At 37.8% G+C, this 13,929-nt stretch overlaps 1 protein-coding gene across 2 annotated transcripts in view; it reads left to right on the top strand.

The window, feature by feature from the left end:
- LOC105677342 (enolase-phosphatase E1) overlaps positions 1-13,929 on the top strand; it is a 44,983-nt gene that overhangs the window by 23,335 nt on the left and 7,719 nt on the right. For both annotated transcript variants that reach the window (XM_067349118.1, XM_012375906.2), the window contains exon 2: positions 4,117-4,815. In XM_067349118.1, coding sequence (XP_067205219.1) covers positions 4,545-4,815 — 271 coding nt within the window. In that variant the 5' untranslated portion in view covers positions 4,117-4,544. The remainder of the gene's footprint in view (positions 1-4,116; positions 4,816-13,929) is intronic.

Here is a 13,929-nt window from a genome sequence, read left to right as displayed (position 1 = left end):
ATAATTGATATGGTAATAGTTTATCGATAAGCGACAACTGGGAATAATTCAATCGTTCAAAGTGCTGCTGTTGCGTAACAATGTGAATTTTTGTCAATTTTTCTGACGAGACGCGTGCATTTATCGTGGTAGCATCATGATTTAATGATGAAATAACAAGACGACAAGAACTATATATAAATTTATTTATTTTTATTCAATTTATTTGCATTGAAATACAAGTAACTTGTTTATATAATTTCAACCCAAAGATTGAATCAAGTTATGAATCACTTGTTGTGACACGTGGCTTTATTGTATTTTTTTTTTTTCGATTTATATTACACCTTTTGTCAGCCTCAGCATTTATATATATTTTTGTCTAGATGTATTATTAATTAATTTTATAATAACAATAATTGTTAAAATGATTTTATTACTGTAACAATCATTATTTTTATCAAAATTAATATTACACTATAGTTTTTAGTACTGCTACAAATTAAATTTGCTTAACTTCGACTCTAATTAATTGTAGAATTTATATTTAATAATAAATGGAAACTCAAGAGAGCTTTGCGTGCATTTCGTATAAAATGCATCTTGACCGAGCGGCCTCGAGTTGTTTACAAGTTTGGAATTAAAGTACGCGCCGGGGGTTAAATACCTCCGCGGGTTAAATGTCTCCGCTCGAGATCGATCGCGCGGAGAAGCGAGACCGGTCACAATTATCGACGCGTTTTTTGTCCGGCAGATTATAGAACCGCGCGCCGCGACTGGACGATCGGCACGTACATACGTTCATTCACGCAAAGCACGCGGGACAACCGATCACGTTTCTGCCGTAACGTGACTCGGGCTGCACGAGTGACGACGATGATCCTCTGAGCAAACGTGAATCGGACGGACAGTTTTATGCACTGTTTCACTCGCGCCGAGCACACAACGCCGACGACAAGAGCGGACGGCCGATAAATCTCTCTCTCCGGCGATTTATCTCCGGTAAATCACCTATTCTCTCCGTTCGACATCAAGGCTTGCTTGCTCGTAGATGCAAATTCGTTGGCGCTTTTAAAATTTCGCGTAAGGAATCTCGGAGAAGTGCTGCGCGAGAAAGATTTATCTCGCGGCCCTCGGCTGAATTGCAAATCTCTCGGGATTCTTCGAATCATAGCAACGCGCTGACGAAATATATATATATATATATTTTTTTTTTTTCGTCGCGTTTTTATATTATCAGAGTTTTTTTTTATCTTGTTTTGCAGCCAAAAAATTAAAAAAAACGAGCATGTGTCTTGTTATTGCGAAAGAAACAATATTGGCTCATCTTTTTTATTTTTTTTTTCTTTGCAGTTCCAGAGAAGAACTTGTGTCGCCTTGTTCTTTGCCTAATTACATTTATAGCACGACTGACGCAATCGTTGAATAAAATATAAGCTAGCTTAAACAATCTTGTTTTCACGCCGTCGCAACAGTCGCAGCTGTTGCTTTCGTACGTGTCTTTGCCGGTGCGTTTTGAAGATCGGAATTAGCCACCAAATATAGCAATAGTTGCGCAATAATTGCGCACATTTTCTTGCATTTGGCGCCGAAGAAACGTTCTGCGTTTCAGACGTGAGCCCGTGTCTCTGCGTCGTTAGGTGATTCTTATAAAACGCTCGCGGAAACGTATTACAGATGCATACTTCCTAATTGCGAAGCTTCGCTTGGGAAGAAAAAAATCGTGCAGCATGCATTGTTTTGCTTAACACACGTGGGTCATAAATTTTCTCGCTAAAATTCAAGGTTGATGATAGCACGAGTGAGATAAAATTCAAATAGCGCAGAAGTGCGGTCGTTGTATATTCTGAATTCGTTATCTGATTGTCAAGTTATATGCGTAAGATGCACCAAAAATATGTTAATAAATTCAAAGAATAATTTCTTATTTAATAATATTTTACTATTTAAGTAAAATCTATAAATATATATTTGTAAGCATTTTATAATCGACAGAGAGAGAGAGAGAGAGAGAGAGAGAGAGTTTCACACGCTCGTTACGACAGCATTGTTATAATTTTTATCTTCTGCATTATTTTGCAAGAAGCGCAGCAAGTCACGTCCAAACGTAACAACAGAAGTCCACCTGCCACATAACTATGCAAGTTATATGAAGGCAATTATCCACGCTGGACGCACATGTTTCAATTATAAGAAAATGTTCGTAAACAACATGGCAGCACCGCGGTAATATAGGTTATTCAACGAATAATGATAGACGGTTTTAGAATTGGAAAAACGTATTAGAAAAAGCAAAAATGCCGGTCCGGAAACGTTTTTCCTATGTTCTTTCGCAACGTGACAACCGATCGTTATGCTTCGACAGCTCGCAAAATGCTTTTCTGCAAAAAGTAGAATTTGTAGTTAATTTTGTAAGCAATCTTTTCAACACCTATTTTAGCATTGTTCGTTCAAATGCGTTTAAAAGCAGTATTCGTAAGAATTGTCGTATGATTATTTTTAAAATATTTTACAATTAATTCATCGTAAGAAGATTCATTATTGCGCATAATATGATTTCGAACAAAATAATGACAAGTATATTTGGAAAATTTACTATTGCGCATTAAATCATGTTTTTATAAATGCTAGTTATAAAACTGGTGACAAGTAAAACAGGTAAATAAAATATTGACCGGATTTTAATAAAGATTGAGAAACCAATCGCTGCAGTCGTAAGATTTCCGGTGAAAACCGTAATTTCCGGCGAGATAAATTGACCGGACGAACGTGTACTCGCACGTCTCGCGTACTACGGCCTTAAAACGTGCGTAATACGCAACAATCGTGTACTACAAATGCATCAAACCGTAAGCTTGCTTTCCGTCCTTGTTTAAATTCTTATCAATGCAGATTCTCTACGCCAGTCCGCTTTGTGAAGATAAATTTTTCACGTTTTGCGTAAAGTTTTTACAAGAATGGTAATTTTGTTTCGTGTTTATTTCGCACTTAAATGTTACGCAGAACATGCCGCAAAAAAAATTATTTAATATTGATCAGAGCGCCAATTATCTGTATATAAAAATCATTAGATTTTATAATTACTTAGCAAGTTTTTATAAGAATAAAATATTTTAAGAATAAAAATTTTCAGATAAAATTAAATAGCTTTTTTTTAAAAAGAATCGTGTTTGTAAATGCGATAAAAATTTTGATGTAAAATAGTTGCTGACTGGTTTTTTTTTGTTTGTTGAAATATTCCACGTGTTATGGATCTTATCGATTTCCTTCGCCTGTATTTTTCATTAGCGACACATTTAGAGCGAACAAATAACACAGCTTTTCTGATGTACTCAATTCTGGAGCTACATTTTTTTACTTTTTATTATATATTTATTTAATTAGTTGAAATATATTTGCTATTTATACATTTAGAGTTAGGCAAATTTTTAATTTAAGTTTTTTTTTAGGAAAAAAATTTTTACGTAGAATTGGTTCTTCGATGAACACGCGATAATCGAAGAAATCAAGCTGCGGTTTTTATCTCTGTATAGCACTGTAAATGCCATAATTCTTCGATCGTATTTGTGTATTCGACCTTGCTTTTCAAATACTTTTTAAGACGCCGTTGCGAGCCAAGGATAAATAACGAATGAAGAAATTTTACACAACAAATTCCACGGAGAAAAAAAATATAGTCATTAAACTTTAATATTAGGATCTTTTAGCGATTTCGACATAGACCTTTAAATTTGTGTCAATAATCATCTGCGTAAAATTTCTTACAATTAATCCTGATTGATGATTCCACACTAATTGTAAGCTAGTTTATCTATGTCCAAAATCAAAAGGACAAAATCAAAAGGAGCAGATAAGAAAAACAGTTTCTTAATTAATATCTTTTCAGGCTACAACTCTAATCGAAAGTTCTTTCGAAAATCAAGCTATCAATTAACCTATGACTGTTCAGAAAATTTATCATTGAAGAACACCGAACTGTGCGAGTTCGGTCGGGATCTCAATTAAATTAAATTTATGTTTGCGAATGATTTTGCGCGCCTCGATTATGTCCGATAGAATAACATTGCATTAAATCGATCAGCCGCGCCACGGCGAAAGTCGACCACGCATTGAACAAGATCGTCCGTTCTGTTTCAGAGATACGCTGCGAATTCCGCCGGCAGGCAAGAAAAACGCGCGGCGGCGCTCGCGGAAGAAGAGGAGATGACACGGGAGGTCTCGCGGCACTAACGAAGCCGCGACCTTTCCGCGCGCGCGCGCGCGCGCGCACAATGATAGAGAGAACGGCCTTGAAGTCGGCGAACGACTAGAGTCTGAGCGATCGACAATCGCTTACGCAGCGGTCACTTAGCGCTGACGGTTCATTCGAGTTTCACAATCGCCAGCAATCGCGCCGATACTCGAGACAGCTCGCCTTTCCCACCTGAAGGGACTCTCGATCCCGATTCGCCGATATCCGCCGTTCCCGCGAATCAGCTGCGGCGAAGTGACGCACGCACGATGTGGCACGGTGATTCGGCCGCGAAGGGATAAAGCTTTTTGTCGAGCGCCAGCGTTCGAAGCCGATGCGAAAAGTCGGCCAGGAATTCCACGTGGGCGAGAGAAGCGCGAGGATGAAGACGATGGGCGACGTCGTCGCGGACCCCATCGACGAGAGCGATGGCACGGCGCAACCCATCGGCGCGGGCAAAGAGTTCGGCCAGAAGACACTCAAGTCCCTGAAGAGAGGACTAGGCCGGCTCTGGAAGAGGCACCGCGGCAACGTGTCGATAACCGAGTACGATCCCTCCTACAAGGTCGCGTATCTCGGCAACGTACTCACCGGCTGGGCCAAGGGTGAGTGAAAACTTTCGTCTTATCAATTTGCAATTGTCGCTGTGAGATTTTGCGAATGCTTTTTATTCGAATTTCGAAATTTTTCAATAAACTGACGGGAAAAAACTTTTAAAAAATTCAACTTTTAGCAGATTGAAAAGGGTTTAGCCGAAAATTTTTCCGCATTTGTATCATTGTTCCGTGTTGATTTTTCACGCCCCGATAATAAATTTTATTTCTTCAAAGTTTAAATCACACTACACTTTCCGATTTTATGGCGCAGTAAAAGATTAGGCTCAATTTCGCAACGATTATAGAGCCGCTATTTAAATTTATCTTAATGTTCTTTTGAAATATTTATGGATATTATATTTGTAAAAGAAAGAAACAAAAGTCTTTTGTCAACGCATAGCATGATTATTGAAAAGGTTACGAGCGGATAGTTAAAATATGCGGATATCAAAAATATTGAACTTGTTTGATGCATTACTTTAATACGTGTATTCAAATAAGCTATTAAGATGACGGAATTAATATACACATTTCAATTAATTTTGTCAAACCGCCAACAGCGGTGCGCACACGCGGTTATTCGAAGGCACAAGCTCACACGCACGTAAATATATCGTTATTCGAATAATTATATTGAAATTGAACCGATTATCATCTATTTCATAAATAACACATCCACGGATTAATACGGTAAAATGATTTTTTTCATTAATCATAACAAGATTGCGAAATTAATTGAACTATAAATTTCTCAAGTTTATTACACTGAAGTAATCGTATTAAACCGGATCGTAAAATTTATTGTGGAAGTTTATTTATTTGCAACATTTATGTAAATCGCGAGCCATATTAGTGCGTGCAAAAAAATAGCCATTGATATTTTATATCAGTAGCGGCGATCGCGCACGGCCGAGATATCGATCGGACGATAGAAAAATTGGAGATTTCATTCCGACATATTCGTCATTGATAATTACGCGGCAGATAAGCGGCAATTAAGAACGATAGATATATGTCGCGTACGCGCGCACATTCTCAATCGCGCAGCCTTGGCGAGTGAATGATCAACCGGAAGTGCGCGGTACTTCTTGCGGCCGGTGCATCAGCAAGCAGCAAGGTCGTAATTTCTGTATTGGCCGTTTATCGCGCACGGGACTCACCCCTCTCAGCGTTAAATCGTCCCTCCGCGCGATTCTTCGCCGGGAGTTTTGTTTTCGCAATGATGCAAGTCAAACTTTGGTAACGTCGTCGATTCCAAAGGTCGGCAAACGGTCGATCGATCGATCTTTAACTCTTTGGCTGCAGCGGACTCTAATAAAAAAATATTTGATCGGTTGCTATGTGACTTGTAAACATGTCTAATACTATATTAGTTTAAAACAGTGAATGTGTTGTACTGAGCAAACTTTACTGGGCGTACATATACGCCTCTCGCAGTCAAAAGGTTAAACAGTTCGCAGTCGATCGCGACATCTTGAAGAAATAATTTTTTTTTTTTTTTTTCATCAAACATCTTTGAAGTGTTTCGGTACTTCAATCGATCTTGAAAGATTTTTTTTCGAAGCTCATATAACTTGAAAGTTTAACGACTTGATTTATTCACCTCTGATATCAGAAAAGTAGGTGAAAATATTACTGATCCATTCAATAATTATTAGTTTTGTCTCTGAAGTATAAATGATATTCGATATGGAAATTATTTGAAAAATAAGATTTTGCGTTGCTTATTTTCGTCCGGTGCGTTTCGTTGATTGTCCTAAATAAATGCAAGTCAAAAGTATTTCAGCTGGAATTTCAAATCTAATTTTAAAACTTGAGAAGATATCGCAGGAACAAGTTTTACTACAGTAGACGTTTGCTAAACGAAAACCGGTTTTCATGTTTACCGAAAAATTTGCAGGTCGAAAAGTGCTATTTCCGAAAGCGCAACTTCCATGACGGCTAACGCACCTCGAGTTCTCTTCTGAGTCACTTTTGACCTCGTTGTGTGTAAAACGACGCTTCCGGATTGCTGTAGACGCGAATGAAAAAACGATTGATCATCGAAATACGATCGTGCGAAGTGCGATGCCGCAATAAACTCGCGAAAAGCGGCGCGGTAAAATTCTATTCTGACATCTAATGGCCATCATTCTGCGTTGTTAAAAAAAAAAAAAAAAGAGAAGGTATCATGCGGTGCAACGACCGGACATAGGCGTATACACACGGCCCCCCGGACTTTCTCTCCTCCGCCTGGGTCGGTTTTCATCGTTGCCGGCAACATCATTATTGCGGCTTATTCGTTAATCGCCTATTCGGCGATTTAATTAACTCGCGATTGTCCTCGAGATAATTTCGTGCGTGTAATGTGCGCACTTGGATTGGCGACCGCGCATTACGGCCCATATATTCAGCGGCCGCGTTTAAATCATGTTACCGGAAGCTGGCCTCGGTTACATTTAGCATCAAGTCGGAAGAAATAAGATGGATACATCCTCTTAATTAACGAACCTATTAACCTAATTAACAAAGACATTGATACGTACACTCATAAAAGAAAGTGTTTAAATTTAAAACATTAAAGTGTTTTATTTCTTGTCTTCATTTTTGAAACGCTCAAAAGTGTTTAATTTTTAAACGGACATGCGAAACGTTAAAAAGTGTTTTATTCGGAAACATATAAAGGTGTTTTCGAATAAAAAAAAACTCTTCCAGTTGCTCTGGAATTACAATATTATTTATTGCAAATTTGCACTTCTGATTATAATAATTCCTTGCCGATTTCCGTGGCGCGCGCGAATCGCATTTTTTTTCTTAAAATAGAAGAGATGTGACAAACGCGAAGATGACGCGATCATCCTTATTGTTAGCGTCAAATTACTGGCGCGAACTGATTATAAATAGCCTCAACTTTTTATCACGACCGGTGTAATCGTTGTATTTGTACCTTTGATCAATGCGAGATAGTGCGCGAGAGGATAAAAGCGAAATCGACGGAAATTCCCGTCGAAAATCAGTCGGCCGTATCAGCGTGATGCATATCGAATGCGCATGTACGGCCTGTACACTTATCTCTTATAACACTTGTGATCAAGATCAAGAATAAGTTTTTCATTAATCTTCGATCGTCTCTGCTGTTATAAATAACAGCCTTGCATGTCTTATCAGATTATATAGCTAAATATGTTGCAACGAGTGAATCAGATTTGATAAAACACATTGGCTCACAATAACAACAACTGTTAAACAAAGACTCACAATAAATAGATAAAATATAGATTTTTTTAACTGTATTAAAAAAAAAAATTGAAAGTATCTATCGTCATTTTTGCAATAAAATCGCGTATATCATTGTCGCTGTTAAAGTCTGCACAAATACATTTCGCACTTCTTTGACTTCGGTTCAAACTTGCGCACGTCAAATCTGAATAAATTTTTATTCAAAAGTTATCGATAAAGATTTTAAAAAAGATCTGGGTTTAATTTGAAATTCAAAAGAGCGATAAGAAATACACGATTACTTTAAAGGTTAATATATAATAAAAAAAAATCCACTTACTATTCCAGAATGCCGTTTCTCTTTCCTGAGTGATACACGCGCGTGTACATAGTTATGATTTAACTCCGGAGCATTAACGGTCCCGTTCGAGGTCGAGAAATAAAAGAAATGTGTTACAAAAAGACCTGTGTGTATTCGTCGCCGGTCCTTCATCGAATTCGCGCGACGGTTTCCAGTTTTACTATCCGAGCTTGTCCCCGTCGACCTTCGCGACGTCTTCTAGAAGAATAGGGTCGTAGCCCTTTTTGTCCTTCACGTCTCTTTAGTTTGCATAGAGCCGAGAAAAGGTGCAATTTAAGGCGGTAAAGAAAGCACACTAAAAGGCGACAATTACGCATTTCTTTTTAGCATTCGTTAAGAGAAATATCTGAATTTTTTATGACGCGTCTGTATGCAGAACTATAACCGTTATTATAGCCGTCAGGAATTTTTTGCGAATTTTTGGGACCGTCTCATTTATCACTAGATAACAAAAAAAAAAAAACAATAACAAAAAAACACTTGTAGACTTGCAGGCACAAAACTGGCTTGTCGATCTTCCTGCCATTATATTTATTTTGTCAGATTATAAATAATATTCAGAATCAAAATATATAGAAAATTAGAACAGAGTTCTTGCAATTTGTATTCTTCTCTCTAATACTATTTTATTTAAATAGCAATCGATATAAATCATAACTTGAGATGTGTTCGAAGAAAAAAACGCGATAAAAATAAACATTAAATGATTTGTAATTCATATTTTTTTTTCAATTCTGACAAGTAGAGAAGAATGCTCACGATCAGGAAGTGAATAATCGAAAGGTAAATTGGAATCGGTAATTTTAAAAATTTACAAAGATCAAGGTCGCAAGTGACTTAGCGCTGAAAATTATTGCTCACGGTGTTTATTTCTGATTTCCGTTAATACATCTCCGTCGAGTCGAATTTATCTCTCGGCGAGCAACGCGAATCGCCGATGTATTTGCAATCACGTGATTTACGCAAAGCTGTAAATTACACATTTAGTTTGCAGTTAATCACGACGCTGAAAAGTGATGGACAGTCTCTCGCAGTGTACCATCGCAAGTTATGCAATCCTACGTGTCTGATAAGCTGTAAATTACACCAGGAAAGCGCGAAGCCGGTATTGTTTTTCACTCACGATCGTGTTAAATTCTAGAAACTTCAAGACGTGTTTCACTTTTCAGTAATTATGCATTCCTCGCTTTTATTGTCCGCCGTTAGCTGGGAACGTTATGAAATTGTGGAGCGTCATCTAGAACGAAGTTGGTTGCGTTAGTTATTTCGACGAATGTTTTATGGAAATTTAAGCGTCCGGCTTGTTTTAAAGCTGCAAATAGATTCAAACTCTGAACTTTTATTTAAATGCTGAACGAAGTTTAATTTAAAGGCGCTTCAAAATTTTTAAATAATTATCAATAAGTGATTCACGAACAGATATTTCCAAATATGAATATATATTCGAGCGCGTGCGTGAGTCTTGATTATCATCTAAACTTAACATTGAAATTTCAATTTATTAACACATTATGAATTGTTGAAAAAATGAACCGGTTTTAATTATAAATTCTCACGTAAGAGTACTTATTATTGGTATGTATTTTGCACTGTTTTATTATACTTATACACGTAATTATCTGAAGAATATGTATTTTATGCGAAGGCGTCAGTTCTTGTTTGTACGCGATAAGGAAGATGGCAAAAAATAATTGTTCGATCTTCCTGGAACTGGTGATAAAAAGAAACATTAATTCACTATTAGTAACATAATTAACAGCAATATTATGAATGCAAAATACATGTTGTAAAGACGGGAACATAAATGCGGATAACATCTTGTGTGATTAATACATCTCGAGTGATAAAACACGTTGTGGTAAGAATGATATCGTTGCTCTTATTTATTTGAAAATGGAGTGAATATGTAGATAAAATTTTAGCTCGCGCTAGAAAAAATAGGGAAAAACTGGACTAGATGTAAGCGTTGTAAGCGCTTTTTAATCTAAAATGACTTTCAACAACAAGTTTCCGTTCCGTAAAATTGTAATCCACGTGAAAATAAAAAAAAATGTTCGCAGAAAGCTCGGGAGAAACGTCAACGATGAAAAGAAAGCTCGCGCGGTCTCGTAAGATGTTGCAAGCTTCGAGATTTTGCATGGGGAAAAATAATGCGAAGCTAGTTTGTCGGAAACGTTTTTTTCTTTCCATCTAAATTTACGCCCGAGGATACATTTTATTCCGCGGAAAATGCAAAAGCCAGGAAGTGCTCGTAAGAAGCTCGTGATAAATGTCGACGTTGGAAAAAAACATGAATGCGCGTGTGGTCACGTACGTCGTTAAAGTTATAAACTTCGAGGTTTTGCTATATTAAATTGCTACGCTCTTAAAACCCTCGGCGACCTTCCTTGAACGTTACGTACTGCATAATTGCGAGGTTCGCACCTTAAGAGAATACGGCACATCCGTAAATATAATTTTAAAACTCCGCGGTGTATTTTCGCGTTATTACTGTGCACATATTATTACAGATATTGTTAACTAATTAATTTTTATGCGTATGGCAATTTCACGTTGCTGTGAAATGTATATTTGCGCGATTGTATTTTACTGAAAGTGTCTTTCCTCTGCTCGCCGCGGAATGCTGTTTATTGAAGATGATAAATTACCATTGTCATCTTTTATTATTACCGTCAACAGTAAGAAATCGATGCAAATATATTTATGTTTCCGTTCGTGAGAAACATCATTTTCGTTTTTTTTTCTACATGAATGAAAAAAGTTTGAAAATTTTAACCGATATTTTTAATATTTACATTTATAACCTTTTTTATACTACAAGATATTACATTACATTGTATCGCTAAAAAATGTTACAAATGGCACAAGGAAACTTTATTATTTATTGTACTTTATTATATAATATACTTGGATCAATATATCACTTGACGTTTTACATTCGCATCGTTACATTCAAAGTAGCCAAGTCACCCAAATGTCTATTATAATTCTTATCTGGTTTTAATTTTGAATAACTTTTAATGCTCACACTTGTGTCTTTAATTGATATATTTAGAACGCTTGGATGTGTCGTCAAACATTAATAAAACGAAAATAAGTGTAGGAAAAATATCAATACGCAAGTACGTACGATTGGCGCGGTAATTAAACGTAGCGGTGACATACGAAAGTTGTTGCTCGAGAATAATGTCAGTCTTCGTCTCGGATAATAATAATTTACTTGGACTCGCTTAAGGGGGGGCCCCGTTATTGCACCGTTTACCCTACATCCATATAACGTTATTCATCATCCGACTGCGCAATGCACGCGACATTTGGTCTCGTCATGCGATGCCAACGTTGTTTTCTCGTGGAAAGTTACGCGGCGTTCCGCGATACGCGCATTTTCTCGAAATCTGCCCGAAGAGTGCGTAAGCCGACGCCGGGCGAGTTGCAGTGGCGCGCGCGGGAGGGAAACATCGACGAGCGGCCGCGCGCGGCGTGTTGCCTTTAATTGGACAACATCGAACACTGACGGTATCGGTGTTAATAGCTTGACGGCGTGACGGCATGACGACCAGATCGCGCCACGGCCCTCTCTCGCCGTCGCTTCCTGTTCCGCGTCGTTCCAGATCGTCTATTTTTCCGTTCGCAATAATTCGATCGCAATATTCGCACGTTCGTCACAGGTCATAGGCGATCTGTGTCTCTGAATTAATTTTCGAAACAGTTTTTTTCATTCTTGGTCTTCCATCGTTAAGATTCGGTACGAAATTTCAAGATACAACTTTTGATAAATAGAAATATCCGCTTACTCTTCAATTAAAAAAATTTGGATAGACACTAGGTTTTTTTTTTCATCTTTTTATTATATTTAAATTTGAGCAGCGAATATTTTAATGAATACGAATTTAAACTAAAGTCCACGCGAAATTAAATTGCACGCCTCTTCGATCTTCATTCGCGAAGCGGGTTTTCATTCCCAAGAATTTGTTGCAGCTGAAAAGAATTTTACAATCAATTTTACGCCAATGAACGCTGCGTCGTTTCACCTGCGGCGAAAAGGATCGCTTTTATCGGATCTCCCCGCGCGCTTTCTCCGGACACGCTCGGAATAAAATGTTTCAGTGAATGTATATAAGGCTTCCTATACGCAAATCGGACATACCGGAACCGTTGTTAACCGTGGTTTATTTACATTCAATTTTATGCCTTTTTTCCGAATAGTCAGTCACAGTTCGATTGCGGAGCGAATCAGATTAATGAGATGTGCGTGCGCGCGTGTGTGTGTGTGTGTGTGTGTGTGTGCTTTCTCTGAATGTGAAACTAAACGATGAAAATAATAATACAGCATTTTCCGAAATGCATTCGGTAGAGAATCACGTAACGGTATTTAACGCTAGAATCCGCTTTACGTCTTCGCATTTACGTTTTCACGCGAGGATGAAAACGAAACTCGCGATTATCTTTAGCGAATCGCTTGAACGTTCGCGTGGGTGTTGCGAATTTTCGAGATCGAAACGATGAGCAGAAACGCCTCTGTGTCGTGTCTTGCTCGGAATAAGGCTGATGGATTCTAAGAGGTCGTGCTTGAACCTCAATTGATCACGTTGCTTCGAAGTTGGCGGCTTATTCGCTTAAATGTTATGAAAATACTGCTCTTAGTCATCAGCTTCTGATCAAAGTCTTCCCTGGAAAACCGCATGAGATTCAATAAACACGCACGTGTTCAGGTCTACGTCACTCCTTTATCTGTAGCCGTCGGTCTCGTGCGAAACGTTGACATAACTTGCGCGTTTATCAATCGTTGCACACACAGCACTCGTCATTTGCATTATTCCGTAAGCGCCGGATTACAAATGTGATTGCGATCGACAGGATTTTGAAAAAATTTGCGCAGTGCAATATATTTCTCTTTGCCTTCAATTTGTAGACGTCTTAGCAGGTTTAAGAATTTGTTTTTTCTAGCTGTCTTTTTCACTATATAATTATAGTCATAAGATGTTATGAATTATATATTGTACGCTCTTGAATTTTTTCTGCCTAAATACGTCAATGTTAATGCTCTTGTTTTGCGTCAACGCTTTAATTTATGCAAAATTAACACGCAATGAATATTTAATTACTACATCGATGACGAAATGAAGAATCTCCGATAACTTTGTTCCGGAAGTTTTAAGTGAAATTTAAACAAAGATTTGTAGATCGAAAATCTTGCGATAACCATCTTATTTTCATCGTTGAAACTTCCGAGATTTCATCACTGCTATTGATCTCACCGGCCACATTCCTCGTCTCCTATCGATACTTTTTCGTAAGCACTGTCATCGTGTTATCAAGCCGCTCTGCATATCAAAGTAGCCGGTGTGACGTTGAGGAATTACACGCATAACGCGCCATTTGCATAATGACCGAGTCTAAAGACATCGTATAAAATACAGGAGACTTTTTGTCGATCGGGAGATTATCAATCTTGATCGGCATACCGATTCGCTCGAATGACGCAATTGCAGATCAAATATGTAGATTTAACGCGGTGAAGAAGCTGACAAATTTTTACACTCGTTTACAGAAGAATTAATTCA

The sequence above is a fragment of the Linepithema humile genome, chromosome 2, assembly GCF_040581485.1.
Source record: "Linepithema humile isolate Giens D197 chromosome 2, Lhum_UNIL_v1.0, whole genome shotgun sequence".
Taxonomy (NCBI): Eukaryota; Metazoa; Arthropoda; class Insecta; order Hymenoptera; family Formicidae; genus Linepithema; species Linepithema humile.
This window is presented reverse-complemented; position numbering and strand designations above follow the sequence as displayed.